This window comes from Fundulus heteroclitus, chromosome 6, assembly GCF_011125445.2.
Source record: "Fundulus heteroclitus isolate FHET01 chromosome 6, MU-UCD_Fhet_4.1, whole genome shotgun sequence".
In the NCBI taxonomy this organism is placed as follows: Eukaryota; Metazoa; Chordata; class Actinopteri; order Cyprinodontiformes; family Fundulidae; genus Fundulus; species Fundulus heteroclitus.
The window spans coordinates 16,662,393-16,682,841 of NC_046366.1; the positions used below are offsets into that span (position 1 = coordinate 16,662,393).

The 20,449-nt window shown below is 39.9% G+C and overlaps 1 protein-coding gene across 7 annotated transcripts in view; it reads left to right on the plus strand.

The window, feature by feature from the left end:
* The window catches only part of pbx1a (pre-B-cell leukemia homeobox 1a), a 76,733-nt gene that overhangs the window by 49,952 nt on the left and 6,332 nt on the right, over positions 1–20,449 (plus strand). For 2 of the 7 annotated variants that reach the window (XM_036138190.1, XM_036138192.1), the window contains exons 3-8: positions 5,888–6,132; positions 10,877–11,067; positions 12,555–12,690; positions 14,075–14,234; positions 16,595–16,707; positions 19,473–19,571. In XM_036138190.1, coding sequence (XP_035994083.1) covers positions 5,888–6,132; positions 10,877–11,067; positions 12,555–12,690; positions 14,075–14,234; positions 16,595–16,707; positions 19,473–19,571 — 944 coding nt within the window. The remainder of the gene's footprint in view (positions 1–5,887; positions 6,133–10,876; positions 11,068–12,554; positions 12,691–14,074; positions 14,235–16,594; positions 16,708–19,472; positions 19,572–20,449) is intronic. The other 5 variants (XM_036138193.1, XM_036138191.1, XR_004931225.1 and 2 more) reach the window with 3 other exon arrangements.

Here is a 20,449-nt window from a genome sequence, read left to right on the forward strand (position 1 = left end):
TTTGAGCAGAAATTCTGGAAAAAAAAGAAAAAAGGGTGGGGGCTGGGCTTAAGAGGTTAAGGAATTTTTATTCTGAAGGAATGTTTAGTTCTTAAAACACTCTCTTGTGGACTGATGCTACTTACAGTGCGTTTTTTTAGTATTTCAGTTATCCTAAGGTTTCCATATTAATAGACGAGAGCTCAAGATTTCTGTGAACTTTCGACATATGACATAAATTACATTTAGCGGGACCTGAGCGGTGTTACATCCCCTTAATCGGTCAGCAGGAAGTGTTACACGTTGCTGCTTCTGATGAGGACTGTTTTTTTTTTTGGGACTGCGTACGAATGCAGATGAGGGCAGGAGCTGAACTCCTTGAAGGAGACGGGGGGGAAGGGGAGGGGTTTGTATTAGTGATACTTGTCATGTCTGCTGTAAATCATGCTGCTTTTTTTTTTTTTTTCTGGTTCCCAGGTTGTTGTTGTTTTGTCTGAGAATGCTGTGTGGCAGGGATGAATGGTGGTGATGTTACATTATCATGTGGCTGTCGCTTTCGCTCCTGCTGACTGCTCTGTGACAGGCCCACACAGAGAAACACGCACACACTCGGAGATTTGTGTCAGGAGCGGGCCTGATTTATTAACTGCTGAAACCCTAGATGACGTGTGCCCACACAATCGATAGGGAGAGCGCAGCCACTGCCTGGTCCTTTCTGGGGTCATGTGACGTGGATAAGAAAGGACACACAAACACACACGTATCTGCACCGCAGGCCCGCAGAGTGTATTGCATTACTTTATTGATGGGAAATGGATCCAGTCCAGTGTTTTGCTGCCAGTTAGAGGCAGAGGGGATAAACTTTCATCAAGGCTGTCAGGGACATCACTCCTGCCTTGTTTGACTTCAGATCTCCCTAATTGTGACAGAATACTTCGGCGTCATTAATTAAACATGTTTTCATTTACAAGCGCCCATGGAGCCACATGCTGTGGGGGGCTCAGGAAGGTCCGCCAGTCTGCATGACCACTTCCTTGCAGAAATAGTCAAATAATGTCCTTTTTCAACTCACAATTTGTTACATGAAATTAAATTCAATGTTTTTGTGGTGATTTATTTTTTTTCCGTGAAAGACGAGCACAAAGTAGCGTGTATCTGTGAAGTGAAAGGAAAATGAGTCAAGGTTTTCAGATTTTTTTTACCCAAAATAACAACGCCATAAACGTGGTGTGCATTTGTATTCAACTTTTTGCGTCAATAATTTGTCGTGCCACCTTGCTCTACAATTGCAGAAGTCTTTTTCAGACATAGCTCTACTCGCTTTACATGTCTAGTGATTGAAATCGTCACCAGTTCTTTTTTTTTTTTTTTTTTTTTTTTTTTTTTTGAAATCGTCACCAGTTCTTTACAAATAGCTGAACCTCAGTCAGGTTTGGACATAGAGCATGTGGGTTTTTAAGTCACAGAGGTAATTATTGGACTTTGACTGGACCATTGTAAAACATGAACGTGCTTTGGCTTAAACCATCCCATTGTATATGTGGTTGAAAGTTGAAGATGGTTGTCCTGCTTGAAGCTAAGCCTCCACCACAGTCTTTTGCAGCTTTTATAAGTTTTACTTTCTGGTTTCTCTTGGACATATCATCATCCGTCTTCCTATAAGCTCTGAGCAGCTTCCCCACACCATGATGCTCCCGCCACCATGTACCACCCTGTGGATTGAAGTATTAAGCGTTTGTTTTCCACCACATGTGATGTTTTTAAAGTGGGGGTAGAGCTCCTTCTGCCACGTCTTTGCTGTGTCCCCCCATATAGCCTGTGACAAAGCTACAAAGGGCAGCTTCTAGCTTTCTTTCTGTCTTGAGGCTTGATGCAAAGCGCACAACTAAAATGAACTGAGTATCCGGCCTTAGCTCTGGATCTCTGCAACTCCTTTTGCAGTTGTGTTTTTAAAATTTCTCCACAACTTGATCCCTGACCTCTCTGTTCCTTTGTCCTTGGGATGCTTATTTCTTTTTCTTCTATTTTCTTTAAAAAAAGAACAGCTGGATTTATCCAGAGACAAGTGGACTGTATTTACCAATTGCATGACTTCTGAATTCTCTTGGTTGCAGAGGATTTCGTTCAGGGGCGTATCAACGTAAAAGAAGCCGAAAACAAATTCACGCCACACTTTCCAGACCTCTTCAGAAAATGCATTGAAGTTTGTGGCTGGAACATGACACAACCTGAGAGTTCAGAGTGTGTGAATACTCTTACAAGGCTCAGTATATATCATTTGTTCAGAAGCGCACGTGTGTATGTGCTCAGCATGCCCCCCCTCCCCCCCCAACCCTTAACGAGTGGGTGCGTTGATCGCCGTGTTTATTTACAATCTTAACACTACGCCCGGGATGCGCCTGTTGTTTGCAAACAGGAGGCAGTGGACACGAGCAAGCTTATAAGGAAATAAAACGGGAGCGGGAATTAATTTTATCGGTAAATAAACAAAAGGCTTATTCTTAGAGTCCCATTTATTATTCAGGAAGCAGCTCGGGAGCTGTTTGTGTTTCATTTCATGTAACGCTTCTGCCTTTTTTGGGTTTTGGCGGCCCACATCCCGGGAAGGGAATTTAGCAAGCACCAGTGGAAGGAGGGGAAAAAGAGAAAAGGAGGGGAGGAAGGGGGGGGGGGTGGAGAGGGGAATTGTGTCCCCTCATTGTTCAATTAAGCCTGTCAGTAATGATCAAGATGAGATGATGGCCATCTTCCTTTTATAGATGCTAATCAGGGACTGATGAAGTAAGAGAGCCCCCCCCCCATCCCTTCTTCCTATTCGTCGTGACAATAGACTGTAAAATGTGTATCAAAGGTTTTCCGTGTTATTGTGCCGCCCTTGATTTATTGTAATAGAGGCCCCTTCCCACTGTCAGGTGATTACGTTAATGTATAGTCCGCGGTTGCAAAGTTCACAGCGAAGCACTTCGACTGGCATTGAGGTCTAATCGATTTCATTGCTATTACTGAACAGGAATAAATAAAGCTGATTGCTGTGGTTAGGGTAATTATGCCCCAGCACAGTGGATTGTTTGATTTTCCTTATTAATTGTATTTATTTAATCCATTTCATGCTTTTAGTTGTGCACTCAGGGAGTTAGAGGGAATGAATAAATCACTTTTAGGCTCATTAGATTCCCCCTCTGGTTGGGATGCTGCGACTGTTTTGTCAGAATCAAATTGGTGAGTGTTATAATTTCCCGCCGGTGTGATTCACATGAAAAATTTCCAGATATCCATCTAACAGCGTGCACACACGCGCACGCCCGCCCGCCCGCCTCCGCACACGCGTCTGCTCCCCATCTGAACTCCTGACCTTTTCCAGCCGTCTGATGGCCATTGACATTTGCCTCTTGAGCGGAGCTTGCTCACGTTTCGGAGCTGATGGGAATGGATGATGTTGTTGCTGGAGGAGAAAAAGGGAGGGAAAAGGGGGGGGGGGGGGGGGGGTTTGCGAGATGAAAGGAGGTGGGAGCTCCCCGTGCCGGCCCTGGAATCCATCTGGACCCCCCGCTCGGCAGAAAGGTCACAGGGCGACAGAGCCTTACATCCTCCTTACAAAGGAGCCTCCGCTGTGACCTGGAATATGGCTCTGCTGCTCTGTCTCACATGCTGCCATTCACCCTCAGTGTCCACACGCAGCATACAGGAGACACGCGGAGCATGATCTGGCACGGGGACGGGTGCATTGTTCAATAGTGTGCCGTCTTTGTCCTTGAAGGCAGGGGATGGAATGGAGGGCTGCACCTGGTCGGCTGTTGTCTGAACCTCAGAGGAGAGCGGCGTGCGTCGCTCCTTTACCGAGGGAGCCTTCTGGTGGCTGAAACAGGCAGGACAGCAGTAACCTCTCACAGCGGCGGTGGAACACCTGCCTGTTTACGTCGGGCCAATATGGAAATAAGATTTCTGTGCATTGTTCATTTTTAGAAGAGCCACAATTGTCTTGATGCGTTTGACTTTGATCAGGTTTTTAGCTCTCGTCCAAACTCATTCGTGATCAAATTGCAACAGCAGGTTACCATGGAAACACAATAATGTTTTTTTTTTTAAAGATTAGCACACAAAAAAACAACAACTGTATGAACACTTTTTCCCCATTTTTGCTTTTTATGAACCTCATCATAAAATTTTGTCCACATCAGAAATTGTTTTTAAACATATTTAAGCCCTTAAATGTTTAAACTGGTAAATTCAGTTTTTAATATAACAGTAGATGTTTTATGTAAATTGCCTGGGAGTGTCAGAAATGGTCAGTAACATTGTCTTTGATCACTTTTTTTGGAACGTTTCTAAATGTGCAAAATAGTTTAAAAAGTGGTAAGCAATAAAACATAATATAAAATATTATAGATTAAAACAGAGGGTTCACCGAATACATATTTTATGCAGTCTTTAGCATCTTATATTAGCAATTAGTGCAGTTAACATAGCTAGCATTACAAAAGCAGCAGCCTCCAAGCATATTTCATAAAAAAGGCAGATTATCTTAACAGTGACATTTCTAACAGGCTGCCAGTGTTTCTAAGTGCGGCACGGTACTTAACAGACTGAGGTTGAAAGCTCTAAAGGATAAAACAGAGTTTGCTGTTCACCATTCAGGTTTCTTGCTATGTGCTAAAAATCGTATTCTCTCTCTCGTTCTCCTACAACGTAAGCAAACCGCAGATACGTTTTCACATATCTTTGAAAATAAAGCCTCCTTTTTAGAAGCATTTTAGGTCATTATGCTTCCTCTGATCATTTTATACATTTCACCAATACTGAAAATAGCACATTTTAAGTCTTCGTGTTGCAGTAACAACCTGGCAGCCCGGTAGCACATCTGGGTAGTGCATTCACTGATTGTAAAAGCAACACATATTTTTGCATTTTGGATCTCTCCAACACTGGTCAGGGCTGATCAAGCAGGAAAATCATCCAATAACCGATTGTTTAACGCATTTCTAATTTTAAGGCAACATTTTGAACAGTTCTAGTGCCGTCTTTTTGAAGACTTGCTGGTCTTAATTTATACAATGTGGAAAACCAACCAGAAAAATATCTATTATGCTTACATTATATTAGGAAAACCCGACTTTGCATTAATATTAAGCATTGCAATACTGCCCTTTATACTTTTGGTCACCAAGTTCCATGTCAGGTGTGGCCATAAAGGGTGGTGACCATCCATTTAAAGTGGCTAAACACATTATGGACAAGCAGAGGTTACGTTTATGGCAAAATAAATATTTTTGGTCTCTATTGCATCAAAGCATACCTTTGTGATTAAAACACCACAGAAAAGATGTTGCAGTTAGAATAGTGATTTTATATGTTTTGAAACTCTACTACTTATCATAAATAAAGAGAATCGGTATTTGATATCAGCATGATAAGATTCTGAAAATGATTAGGTATTGTTTGCCACTTTACTCTTGTTTAGTAACTGTTCTTTATATTTAACATTTTAGATCATATGTTTTACAGCTATTTATTTAGGCACACACTCTATCTTCTTTACCCTATTAAAGCTATGTTGAGATCCTTATTAATGTGTTTTCCGCTAAAACACATCAGTTCAGGACTAATTGTAGACTGTACATGCAGAGAGAAGAAAAAGATGAGCTCTTGTAAATGGTTGTGTTCATTTTAAATGAATTTAAAGATCGAATCAATGAAATTTCCTCCTGTTTATGGTCTTGCCAGACTTTGAAGCTGCAGATTTTTATAGCGCAGGCTTGAACTTTCGTAATGACAGTCGTATTTCAAGTTCAGCCTGCAAGCTGCAACAAGGGGGAATAGTTAGGACCTTTCTTTTATGTCTGTCAATCTCCTGTAGTTTCCGCTAAGGATGTGGGTTTAGCGTCATGCTTGTCATGTCTGTCCTCTGCAGTGCTCAGTATCCGCGGCGCCCAGGAGGAGGAGCCTCCAGATCCCCAGCTGATGCGACTGGACAACATGCTTCTGGCAGAGGGCGTGGCCGGACCGGAGAAAGGCGGCGGGTCTGCGGCCGCGGCTGCAGCAGCGGCGGCCACCGGCGGCGTCGGGGCAGACAACTCGGCAGAACACTCCGACTACCGGGCCAAGCTGTCTCAGATCCGGCAAATCTACCACACAGAGCTGGAGAAGTACGAACAGGTGGGAAACAGTCAGCGTAGGATTTACTACCTGATGATCATAAATGCAGCAACAGTTCTCTCATCCTAAAAGGTCTTTCAGACTCACTTCAGTTTTATCTAGTTCAACATACAGGGCTACATGCATACTAGAAAAGAATTACATTAATGCGTCAGGTATCATTTCTCTTCACCCAAGGCAGGAACCAAGCATGTAAGCTTGTTGGTGATGTTTTAAACCACTTGTAGAGAAATTGTGTTGCAACTTTTCTACAAAACTGTTCAATTTAAATCATTATTCCTCAGCCTCTGAAGAAAGCAACATACAAAGTAATGTTTTTTGTGAGTAAAAAGTCTCTATTATTCATATATATATATATATATATATATATTTCTTTGAAATCATCTGTTTCAGTTTGTCTCTAAATCAATGACAGTACGACAAGCTCTAGTGTCGCATCAAATCTCAAAGAAAGAAGGGAAGGAAGAATGATCTACCATAGATAAGCACACTTATTGTATGTTGCACTGATGCAATTGTTCTGTTTTTCTGTTGCACCCCCCTTTGAAGAATGAAACATTTCTCAGCAACCCCCCCCCCAAACCCGACAAAATTTCAATACAATTTTGAATATTCTTCTAAGCCCAGAAAAATTACAGAATGTGTACATATTTTAGAAGAGTAATAATAAAGTTGTTTTTGTGCAAAGAATTTTCTTTTGCCAATAAAGATGAATCACTCAGTTTGTGCAGACTATCTTAATAGAATCACAGTATTACTCACTACAACAAGCCTTTGATCTCCCCCACACCTTTTCAATACACAAACAATAAGGTTCAATCCTAGCAAAGAACAAAGACAAGTGCAATTATTTTACAAAAAATATGATTTCTCCTCAGTTATAACAATCTGTAACAGTCACTGTGTTGCAGTTTTAGTGACTGCATTGAGCCTATTATCCACTGCATACTGTTCGTGGGCAGTATTTTCTGGACAAAAAAAGGCAAGGCTATTCCAGCCACCAATCTCGCAAATCCAAAATTTTTCTTTCTCTGTGTGATTTTGTAGTCCAAGCTGAAGGTTTTGGTTGTTAACCCTCCCACATGCTACAAAAATGGCCGACGGGGTGGAGTGGAATGGTCTGCGACCTGTTGAAGGCAGGGGGGGGTGGGGGGGTGAAGTGTCTTCTTTTAGATTTAAAGAGAGAGCACCAAGATGAGTTGCTCTCAGACGCACCTCAGAACAGGGGCAAAGGATGGGCTGTGGGGGTAAAATAAGGAGGATTTCAGACCAAAGCATTGCAGTTCCACTTTATATAGACCACAGCTGAGTCATTTCTGTTTAAAAATGAAGAACTGAAAAGCATGAAATGTCCCCTTTAAAACATTTTAGGCCTAATTTAAATGGATAAAGGAAAATCTGTCATAAATGTAAAAAAGATAATTTTACATGCAGGTTAATTTTAAGAGTCATCTACTATGCTCTGCATCTTTTTTATATGTGAATTTATAGTTGTTCAATTTACCTGTGTGTTTACATGGGCAACAAATGCAGTTAAGGTATTTTAAGGACCAATAAACATGCTAAATCCTGCACCTTGCACACTTTTTGGGCGGCTCTCATAAAAATGTGTAAAGAGCCTTAAAATACAATAACTCTATATTGTAGTAGAAGAATATTACTCGAAAAACCTGACCTTTGTTTTGAAGAAATTTAAATGTTAAGAAATAGTTATTTTCAACTAGATCAAAGTTGCCACTTTTGTTGGCAGCCTTCACAATTGCTATAAATAACTGACTTTAGGCTTTCTTAATGTATTATTTGCCCTTTTAGGTTGATCAAAGTGTAAAAGACATTTTAGCTTATTGTGTACATATGGAATAAGTTGTTAAAAATGGGTAAGATGAGAGAATATTCCAACCCAGTAAGAGAGATGTGTGTTGTTCTTTATAGGTCAGGAAATGGCTACAAGAAAATAGCTGCTTGTTTTATTGTGTCCATATCTACAGAGCATTAAATAAAACATTTCAAACAGCTAGAACTGAGCTGTCAAAGCCTGGATAAGGATCCAGGGTGCGTGTTCTTTAATTATGATTAATGAAGTTGGGTGTCTGATGATGTAGTACAAACCAAGAAATCCTTGCCAAAAGCACTTTATCATCCAAGACTAAGCCCGCCTCACAAACATTGGTAAGAGTTCTGTGTTTGAAATGGGCTCACTGTCAAAAAAAAAAAAGTATATTTGGGCAACTAAAATCAAAACTTAGATTACCCACAACCTGTCTTCATCTTAGAAAAGTGTAAATTTATAGAAGTTTGGCTAAAAATCACAGACCTTAATAGTTTGCTAAACCCAATAATAACATTATTTTTTATTTATTTTTTTGTCATTGCAACATACATTCCGATGAAATTTGCATATGCAATTAGGCCATCCCCTAAGGAGCAATAGGCAGCCATTGTATGGTGCCCGGAGGACATTCTGGGACTAAGTGTCTTATTTAGGAACCCAGAGTAGTAGTCTGTGGGATTGGCACCAGGAAACTTGCAGTCTTCCTAGGAAGGAAGCGCCCTGCTCTAACCACTACTTCCATCACTCCCCCATAGGCAATACCTGTTATAAAGCTTACTGTACTGTAGGAATGCATTAAAGACAGGTAACTAAAGTTGTAAAAGCATCCAAGTTACATGTTAGAACTGAAAAAAAAAACAATTTAAGTTGGCAAAGTTGTAGATAACAGTTCTTTTATTTATGAAAATGTATGTGTATACAGATTCCTTCTGTATTTTTTTTGTTTTGTTTTGTTTTTTAAATCTGTGATTCTGTAACAGTGACATCCAGACTGTAGCCAGACCAGAAAAATAAGAAAAAAATCTAACAAACCTGTCTGGCTACAAGACGTTGGCTAAACGATACCAAAAGCAACACGTTTAGGGACTTATCTGAAGATTTTCAAGAAGAGATGAGGAATAAAATCATTGACATTTTTCAGTCTGGAAAGAGCTTCAAACACTTATCTGAGGTTTTGGGACTCCAGCGAACCACAGAGAAAATAATTATCCACAAATGGAGAAAACATGTAGCAGCAGGGAACTTTCTTGGAAATCATTGGCAAACCAAAATTACTCATCAACAACTCACCCAGGGGGGGGGTTCACAAAAGAACCCAGAACAACCAATAGGCTGAGGTATATCATCACCAAAATAAAGGTTTGTGAGTGTCCTGGTTAAAGTCTTTGCTTCAGTCTGATTGAGAGGCTGTGATGTGATCTTAAAAGGCAGTTTAAGCTTAAAAACCCTCTATGTTGCTGAATTATATAAAATAAAAATCTGCAACAATGTGCAGTCTAAAATTGCTCCACCGTGATGTAAAAGACACATTGCCAGTTGAAAGTTGTTATTGCTAAGGGTGGCACAACCAGGCGTCAGGCTTAAGGGGGCAATTAGATTTTCACATAGAGCTAGGTTCATTTGGATAGCTTTCTTCCCTTAGTAAAAAGCAATTGAAAACTACTTTATTTCTCAGGATAACAATTCCTGATGACAAAATTTGTTGAAAAATTCAAGTGTGACAAAAAAAAGTACACACAAAAGAAATCTGTAAGGAAGCAAATGTCCTCGTCTTTAAAAGTTGCCCTGATGTCTTCCATCATTGTGCAGTGAACAGGACGGTAAAGGAGGTGAAAGACCTGCAGCAAATTTAACTACTGTAATAAAACATTAACCATATTTTGAGGCTTTTCTACACATTTTTACCTGGGAGGGGGCAATAAATGTGGCTAGCGCTCCTACTGTCGTAGTGCCCGAAGGGGCTCTCCTCTCTTTGTGAGCTGTAAAGCTGGGACAAAGTCCCATCTTCAAATGTAAATAGAAGTAAGCCCACGTAAACAATGGATGCACTGTGGAGCTCATTTCCTCTGCATAACAGTGACGCTTTTGAAATGAGAACTCACAGGACAACTCATGACAAGCCAAGCTTTTAGCGACGCTATCTTTAGCAGGCAAGCAGCCATTATATCAGTCACACACCAGCTCTCCTCCAAAGACTGTAACGTCTTGTCATTCCCTCGGAAGTCAAAGCGTTTCTGGGTTTGTCATCTTCTCCGAGGAAGGCTAGTCATCGCTAACTGTCACAGTCGATATACACCTGAGCATCTTTGTGTCACCGCGCTATGTACACCCTGCGTTCGTATGAGTGAGTAGTGTCTTGCCACTCGTGTGTGCAAGCAGAACGGCTGATCGCCGGATCACTTTGACTGACGTAACCCTGGTGTTGACAAGCAACAGACACCTTGACTCTGAATGCAGTCATATCCAGTGACTGATTCAGTCGCAGACAGAGGTAGACGGAAAGATGGAGCGAGAAAGGAGGGAGACAGTTTAAACCTCTTGAACGTGAACGGGACTGAAAGCCTGCTGTCATTTTACATTTCTCCTCACTTGTCACATTTTCTCTTCCATTGAAGAGAAGTCGTTTTAATATTCAGAGCGCCACGAGTATCACTGCCTCCGCCGTACGACTCCACTGCCACATTTGTTTGCCTTGAAACACGGCGCTGCGTCTGCCGCTTTAATTTAGACTATTCTTATTACCTCTAACACCACTGCTGTTTCACTGTCAGCGCTGCCCGCGTGAATTCGGGGGCCGGCCAGGCGACCGCGCAGCCTCTCCAGAATCCAATTTCACCCCTTTGTTCTGTGTGAAGCTGTCGAGCCTCCGTGATAGTTATTTCTCTTATGAATCCTGTCTGTCTGTTCATTCAGGCGTGCAATGAGTTCACCACCCATGTGATGAACCTGCTGAGGGAGCAGTCTCGAACACGACCCATCTCGCCCAAAGAGATTGAGCGCATGGTCAGCATCATCCACCGCAAATTCAGCTCCATCCAGATGCAGCTGAAGCAGAGCACTTGCGAGGCCGTCATGATCCTGCGCTCACGCTTTCTCGATGCCAGGTCTGTGTGTGTCACCTTGATTTAGTACAGCAAAACCTCTTCCTATATTCTAATGCAATATGAATTGTAGTAGGTTCAACAGTCATTTGAATGTATTTCTGTCTTTATGTTTAAGTCTGTATTTTTGGATTACTTTTCCTCCCTTTTCCTTTCTTTATTTTACCAATTAACTGCAGTTTATTTATGCAATCCCAAATGACAGCCTTTGTCATCATAAAGTAGTTTACAAGGAAAACTGTATATATCCAGCTGTATAGAATCAACTTCTGCCCTAATTCAGTTCATATCCGTCTATCGCCATCTAATACTTTCCATTCATCAAGTGACATTCAGGTTATATTACATGAAGTCCAATTCAATGGGAGCAGTAGCTTCTATCCGGGAAGGAAACCGAACAAAACTCAGAAGCACTGAGCCAGGAGTACTTTCTATGGGAAAGAAAAACAAAGAAATTATACATAGCAAGAAATGAACCACCACTAAACACTGAGCCAGGAGAAGTTTTCATGGGAAAGACAAGTAGAGTACGCATAGGTAATGGCTGCCATATTTCTATCGGTGGCTCTGTCCAGAAGAGAAACAACAGAAAATACAGAAGCGCTGGTGCAGGGGCGCTTTCTATAGGAGAGAAAAATAGAGGAAGTATACTTTGTGCTAAAGAAAGGCCGCTAACACTGAGACCCTGAGCAATGAGAAGTTTTTATGAGAAAGATAATTTAAGTGAGTACAAGCAGGTAATGGCAGCAATGTCCTTCATCTGTGCAGGAGAGAAAGTCAAAAGCAGTGAGCCAGGAGTACTATCTACTAGGGCTGTAAATCACCAGCTTTATCACAATATGTCGATTTGTTTGGATGAGGATGCGATATTTGCCGATATCACAAAGCCTGTTACGATACAATTTCGATTAAATTCAATTCACAAGTCTGCGATCAATGATGTGATATCATCTACCGATCTCACATTATTGTTTACACTGACATCAACTCGCAATAAAACCAAACAAATATGATTTAAACATTTTATTTCTAAGGTCTTACATATCAGGCATTTAACTCAAAAACTGCATATTTCTGATTTTAAAATAATAATAATAATAATAATAATAATAATAATAATAATAATAACAGATCATCTGTTCACTATAGTCCCATGTCCTGTGAATTTCAAAATAAAGATGTATCTTAAAAAATGACATTATGGATCAATATTATTAATTTGCATTGAAGTAACTGGACTCGATGTGGATCGATGTATTGTTACATCCCTACTACCTATGGGAAAAGAAAAACAGTACACTAAATAAGTCATTTTGAAGCAGTGGTATTACAATATAATTGCAAATTATTGTTGCAAATAATCCATAAAGGGAGCCTAAAATCAATATTTTAAAAACTGAAACATTGTCAGAAGGAAGTAGTGTCATAATGTATTTGTATTGCAAATGGTCTTCTAAATTTTCTTATGTTTTATGCGCGTCTCTTTCTAGACGAAAGAGGAGGAACTTCAACAAACAGGCGACAGAGATCCTGAACGAGTACTTTTACTCCCACCTCAGCAACCCCTATCCAAGCGAGGAGGCCAAAGAAGAGCTGGCCAAGAAGTGTGGCATCACTGTGTCACAGGTAACCAGAAATATCTCATTGACGGTTTCTAAAGATTCACTCAGATACTAAGCCATTTTCTTCCCTGTTAGAATATTAACGTTGCAGCGGGCTGCTGTCAGTTTTAAACTTGCCAGTATGGGAAATATATCATAAAGCTTGTAAAAATAAAGAATAATTCTCTATGCCCATTTAAATGCCACTGCTAGGTTAATATCAGACAGTCTGTGAATTAATGTCTACGATGCTTTAAAGATTTGTATTTTATAAAAAAAATTTATTGTCACTATGATCTTCTTTCTAGGCAATACCATAGATCTACGGTATTTATGGATTCAATTTCAATTTTTTAAACTGATTTCACTGTGGGAGGAAAAAGCAGTTCAGACTTACGTATAGCAGCTGAGATGGTGACAAAAATATTTTATTTGGTTGAGTAGAGGTTATCAGAATCATCTGACTTTACATGTGAAAAAAAAAACATTCAATTAGAATATGCTGACATTAAAAAATGTAATTAATTTTCAGATTTAATCAACTGGAAATATGCGCAGTGCATTTTTTAAACAGATAATGATGAAAGCAAATGGATAAGGATAAATATGGGATATATATATATATATATATATATATATATATATATATATATATATATATATATATATATATAATATATATATAATATACAATGTTTTTTTAATTATTTAGAAACTTCTACATAATTTAAAAATTAAATTCAGTATTAGGTGATGTAATTTTACAAAAATGGCCACGTAGTTTTTTCTGACACACAGAGTTCATGAATAATTTTATTGGGATAATTTAAAGTTTAGATGTTTATTCAGCTTTTAGCTCGGGGCATTTTTTTTATAACTTGTCATTTTAAAATGTTATGCCTTTTTTCCTATTCACTTAGTGTGTAGTCTTTTAAAATTAACATTAGCTTAGTTAAATTATTCTAACTGCACTTCCTTTTGTTTGTTAGTTTTAGAAAAATAGAAAAAATAGACAGCTTCAGTGCTTTTTGTCACATTTTAAACTTAGTTTTGGACTTATGTTTCTGTCAGTTTAATTCTCTAAAAACTCTAAATAATTTTTTTATGTTTTATTTATTCAAATTTAAAAGGAAAATAACCTTGAAGGATTCTAAAAGATTCTGTCAAACATTGAAACAATATTGTAACAGTTATTATAAAAAAAAAAGAATCAAAAGCAGTTGCAATTATTTTGAATATGTCGAGGCCATCTGCACGGATGAAGTGGAGTTTGTCCAGAAATCATCAAACGCTTATGTCATTTTAACCTCAACAACAAATGAAAGAAGCATAACTGAGACGTGATTTTTTTTTTTTTTTTTTAAACTCTTATATTTCTTCTTCCATGGTCCTCTCTGTTGTTGTAACAGGTATCAAACTGGTTTGGCAATAAGAGAATCCGATACAAGAAAAACATCGGCAAGTTCCAAGAAGAGGCCAACATGTACGCAGCCAGGACCGCCGTCAATGCCACCAGCGTGTCGGCTCACGGCAGTCAGGCCAACTCCCCGTCAACCCCCAACTCAGCAGGTGAGCTTCAGTTTTTTAGTGTTCCAGTCATTTTAGCACATTTCTGGATAAAAAAAAGAAAAAAAGCTACAGCTCAAGAATCCAGTCTCTGGTTGGGTTTTTATTTACTCTAACAGTGGCTCTCTTCTCCTTAACTAACGCAGAGGTTTGCCTTGGCTTTCTGGCCTGTCATTGCAACACTTCTCATTCTGCTCTGCCTTTACAGTCTGTCTCATTTTCTGTCTCCCTCTCTTGAGTTTATTGACCTCTTGGTCTCGCGGACGTTAATTTTTTCCTGCCTCTTGTCCGGTTGACCTCATGTATGCCATTAAGCCGCTCGGAGGGCAAGCGGAGTCTTTTGTCATATAGAGACTTTGCAACTGTATTGGATTAGGACCGGGCGTTGAAATCAAGTTACCTGATGCTCTCTTTACATCTGGGGAGCTGGGGTCCATTAAAGAACGAAGAAGATTCTTTGGGTCTTCCTGCACATCAATTATTACTTCCTTAATGAAACACTCGCAGCATAGACATTTAACAGTAATATAATCTAGAAGCCTTGTTTTAACTTAAACAGTTTAGCAATGACGATCTGTCTCATTGTTGTCGTTGGGGGATGTTTTTCTTTACCTACTGACCTACAGTGCCTGTCGGGTGCAATTTCGTGGAAAAAGAAAGATCACTTATCTACAGTGCTGTTGCAGATTTGTTCTGCCTTAGCTTTTTGTATCACAATTAAATGCAGTTTTCCAGCCATTCTTTTATTTATCAGTGGTCAAAAAGGTATTTAAACCAACCTGGCTCTATTTGGAAAAGTATTCGCCCAGCAGTTCCATTACTTAATAACTTTTTAATTACTGCCAGCCTTGAAGAATCAAGAAATCACTAAAGTCAGACCTGTCTGACAACATGAAGTAGGCAAAAACACATTATGCAGCTTTCTAAAGTAATTCGGGAATAAATGAGGCACGAGTCCTTCTTTCGGTGGGAACGTAAACGTTACGATTTGAATGGGAGTCAGTGCAACTTTTTGGTTGCCTGCTGCGCTGACAGCTCAAAATAAACATCCTGATGTGTTTGGTAATGTTTAGAAGCTCAAAAATCATGCTGCACAAGACAGACAATCATGCGGCTAGTCGATTAGTCACCGATTGGCAAAGAGACACAGGGAGATTAAAGTAAAAGGATCAAAGTCTGTAATTTCAGCCTGGCTTCCCTGAGGTGGATGAACAACCCCAGCAACAGGACCGAGCTTTTTATATCCGGACATATTAAAACGTTGCAGAATTTCCAGGTGATCTAATCATTCCTTGTGATCTCAGTTAACTTTGTAAAATAAATATAATTTTGGCAGTATTCAAATTACTCATGACTATACCTTCTACTAAAAGATATACATGACATGACACATTATTTCAATGTTAAAGAAAACCGCAAGCAGAAGCTCAAAAGACACATTTGTTTACTTATCTTTTCACTTTTTGCTTTTATTGCACCGAGCTCCCCAGAGTTTTCATTGACTCTCATTCGACTCATTGCATCTACATTCCACCAAAAGGGTACAAAGATATTGTACAATGGATCAGGCCCCAGATAGGTAGAATCTATCTATCAGTCTGGAAAAGGTTACATGGTAAATGCCGCGGTATGGGCCTTCTTTACTGCTTTATGACCTGGACCACTTAGTGTAATTGATAGTCATGAATTCTGCCATAAGCAAAAGATCCTAAAGAAGACCACCATCAGTTTGGGACCTTACGCTCACGAGCCCTTGGAAGATGGCAGCAGAAATTGGCCTGAAGCACAACAGCAACACCAGAAACAAACAAAGTTTGTCCTAGTCAAAGTCTGAGCTTAAATCAGATGGTGAAGATGGTGTTGTGTGATGTCAAATAGTTTTTAGTGCTTAAATACCTTCAACTGTAGCTAAATTTAAAACAAATATTACAGAGAAGAATTGGGGAAAAAAATCCCTTCAGCTATGTACAATATTTGACACAAATGCTTCTGCCATTGATGCCAAATCAGTAATTAGGTTTACGGCTTACTTTTTCACATAGGGCCGGGTTTGTTTGTGTTGTTTTTCCCCTTAATAAATAATATAATGATATAGAAAATGCCTTTTGTTTTAATCAGCTTACCTATGTATGATAGTGAAACCCTTTTTGATGATCTGAAACATTTAAAACTGACAAACATAAAATAGCAAAAAGACTTTTACACCCCATAGTACCACCCTCTCCCACTAACCAACTTAATAGTCTTTTGCTTGAGCATGATCATTTTAACTCCTTTCTCTTTGCCTCTGTTCTCTTTTTTTTTCCCCTGTTTTCTTTCTCCTTGTGCTTTCTGTCTCCCTCTGTGCCTCTCTGTATTCTCAGGTTCTGCTGGCTCTTTTAACATGTCAAACTCCGGAGACTTGTTCATGAGTGTGCAGTCCCTCAATGGGGACTCGTACCAAGGGGGGCAGGTTGGGGCCAACATACAGTCCCAGGTAGGCAAAAACTGAACAAATTCCCGAGCCCCTATTCAGTCGCTGACCAGTCTGGGAGGGGGGGGGGGGGGGGGGGCCACGTTAGGGTGACCTACACACTGAACCAGAGGTCACCCTTAGCCTCCAGCGGCGCATTAATGTAGATAGTAGCATTGTCAAGCAGCTGAATAGACAACGGCAGACAGTTTTGGAAACGTTGCAGCACTCATCAGCACTCCTGACACGGGTTCACATAGCCACTGGTGCACTGTGGCTCTGTGACCTTGCCCCAGCGGACAGTTATGACCACTGCAGTGTTACAACTTTCACAACAGATTAAGAAATCAGCACCCACGGTGGTGTCTTTATGTAGTTTGGATGCTTTTAGCCTCGTTTGCGCCACTCCTTTTCAGTTCTGATCAGCTCTCAAAATGCTTCTGGTCACTCATGAATATGCAAAGGGGACAAGCCTTAAACGAGGTAAAGATGTTAACTGGTTTTGCCTTTAAATTAAATGTTTAAAAAGTAAAGGCGTGTACAGTAAGAATGGCGTTTCATATCAAAGCAAGAAGCCTAAAGCGTCTTTGAGTGAATTTCAGTTTTTATTTGAGCCGCTTGATTTGATGCGAAAACTTTAATTAACTGAGCGACAGTTATCATCTTGGTCACATTTAGAGTTGCTTTTGGATTACTGCACAGTGTGCCCTCCACATTTATTTAGACCCCTGGCAAGGATGTGTTAAAAAAGTGTATTTCATTTTAGCAGCATAATCTCCCACTGAAAATGTTTTTTTTTAAAAGCACAACTGTTGATTTGAGATACTTTTTTTCAGTGTGAAAAAAGTAATGTTAAGAAATTAAAAAGAATTATTAACCCCAAAGACTGACTAAAATAAATGTGACTGAAGCATTTTGGTAATTTACCAGTAACTTCATGTTTCCTTTAATGATAAATAAAATGTGACTTTTAGCCACTCTTAAAATGAGGAAGACCAAAGAACAAGTAAGCAAGTAGATCTCTATTTCTCTTCATAAATCCTGACATTGCTGCAAAAAAAAAATACTTGCGTGAATTTGTGAATTTAAAGGGATTATCATAGAATTATGATGACTAATATTGGACAAGGACCCAAGTGTATCTGGCCACCTTACACAGTGATGAGGATGGCGAGGGAGCAAAGAAATCTACAAAGCCTATTTCTGCCATGAAAGATACAATTAATAAAAAAATATTTGGATCTTCTAGACACACCCAAAACAAAATGTGAAGGACAGTGTATTAGGAAGAAAATAAAAAATCATGTTCTTTTAGTAAGATTTTTAAAGACTACAAAAAATGCTTTGTGAAACATGGAAATAATTTTGAAAAAGGAATAAGAATGAACTAGAATAAGTTGTTTATGCAAATAACCTGGTTTTAAAAACACCAATTTATGGAGCTCGAAAGGGCCTGTGGTTTTGCAATGCATTGTGGGATGCGCTCGCCATTTTCTGGGGCAACGGCTTTTGTTGACAATGCTGATTCAGATGCCGTGCTGTGAGAGATAGAGATACAAAGTCTTTGAAAAATGGACCATACTGAAGAGATAGGCAATGGACAAGCTGGACCCTGTTCCAAAGGTTTGCTGTCTGGAAAAAAAATTCTAGGATCGGTGGGATTAATCCATATGAGCCTCATAACTAGATTAAGGATTTGCATAATCTGCCGTCGCCCACTACTATTCTGAGAAGATGCTTTCTATCTCGTCAGTGGAGTTAGTTTTTATATCAGAGAGTGTGATTGATTCAAACATACCAATCTGATAATGTCATGAAAACGCACACGTGTCGGGATTTACTGTATAGCATCGAGAGTAAAGTTTGGTCTTCTCATGGTTGCATTCAGCGTCTCTTTGTAAGTTCAGAGATCCGAGCTCCCTGGCTTTGATTCCTCATTTGAAAACTGAAAAATTAATCTGATAGTGAGAAAGTTGTAGGCAGATACCATCTCCAAATTAATTGACAAACATGGTCAAATCTGTAATTTTCGTTCCTGTCAATAGGCACATGTACAAAAGAAAAGTGGAAGAAAAGTGGAAGACGGCACATTTTATCTCAGAAAGGCACAGCAACTCAAATAAACTGAAACACTTTTAGGAAGGTGTCGGTCCGAGAGCTGTACAGCTAGACTGCTGTACACCAAGGGAGTTAAAATTTTATATTCCTGAGCAGTAAATGAAAGTTTTAACTATTTTGTGGGATTCATTTTGAATTTATGTAGCAATTTTTCCACTAATACGTTAGAGTTCCCAGAGAAATAATATTTTTTGCTATAGTTCTGCAGTGAGATGAGGATAAATCAGTTTGATTTGCTCAACGTTCTGATGGCCACTTTCAGCTTTCAGCCATCACAGAATCGTTATCCTTCTCCAAGGAATGTGGAGTTTTGGTAAAAGCGTTTTAGACAACAGTATTTCATTTGATACTTAAAAACTGTATTTAAAAAAAAATCGAATTAGTGAATCTAGAGTGCCTATTTTCTCAACAGAAAATCACCAGTGACTTATTTACCAGCAGCTACAAACGCTTTAATGTTTGCTTTCTCTCTATCATTTTGTCCTTTTGCCTCCTCCATTACGGAGCTTGTATTAGCAGCGAGATCATTCAGATTCATTGTTTGTAACCTTTTCCTGTTTATGATAGCCTTTTATTATCAGAGTGACCTTTCCTTGCACATCGCTGTCTTTTTTGTACAGGAGCTTTTGTCTGACCGGGGCCTTTTGTCTGTGTCCCCCTTGTTGTTCCAGGTGGATACCCTTCGCCATGTTATCAGCCAGACCGGAGGATACAGTGACAGCCTCGCAGCCAGCCAGATGTACAGTCCGCAGGGCATCAACGTAAGACCTGTAAACAATCTCCCTCTGTTCTTCCTGACATACCCTTTGCTGTTCTGCTCTGCAGTGATTCCTTTGTGGCAGGACGTGCACGATAGTGTTCAAATCTGGGTGCGTGTTGTGACTAAGCCACCAGGCTGATCCTCCTTGACTGTCTGGCATTATCAGTGTTGTTGAGGCACCTTTGAACCACAGAAACAGGAGTGAAGGTGTAACGACGGTCATCTCTCCAAAGAACCGCAAAACTTCACTCCTGAAAAAAAATTAGATGTATTTGCTGCTGAATCTGAGCAGAACTTCTTAATCGGCCAATCAAAAGTGGGAGCCAGCAACCGTTGTCTACTTTCTGGACTACAGGCAGGGCCGGACTGAGCGGGGCGCTCAGCACTGGAGGCTCCGTGTTAGCGTGCAGATCCACGGCGACAGGCTGCGGCGGGGTTGAGCAGAATCGATACGACAGTCGCAGGGACAGAAAGAGCGGGGCTTTGGGCGAACAGTCCAAGCACATTGGCCAGATCAGTCATCCACAGGAACAGCAGCACTGACAGCCAAGCCCGCGACATGCCTCCTGCTAAAAGAGGAGTGCCAGTTCCTCCAACTTGCTGCAGCACGCAACAGGCTGGATGCTGTCGCTGTTAGAAATGAAGTACGCTGTGAGTCAGACAGCACAATCCGAGAGCATCTTCAGGCAAAAGGAAAAATAAAACAAAAGAATTGGCATATCGCTGTTTGACAACGATGAGTAAAAAAATATATATTTCAAATAATAAAAAGGCATAACATGATATCACTGCCTTTAATTAGAGCAGGAAATTAATCAAACTTAATCAAACTTTTGCAAAAAACAGTAAAACACATTGACGACGACAGATATAATTGTGCTTTCCCTT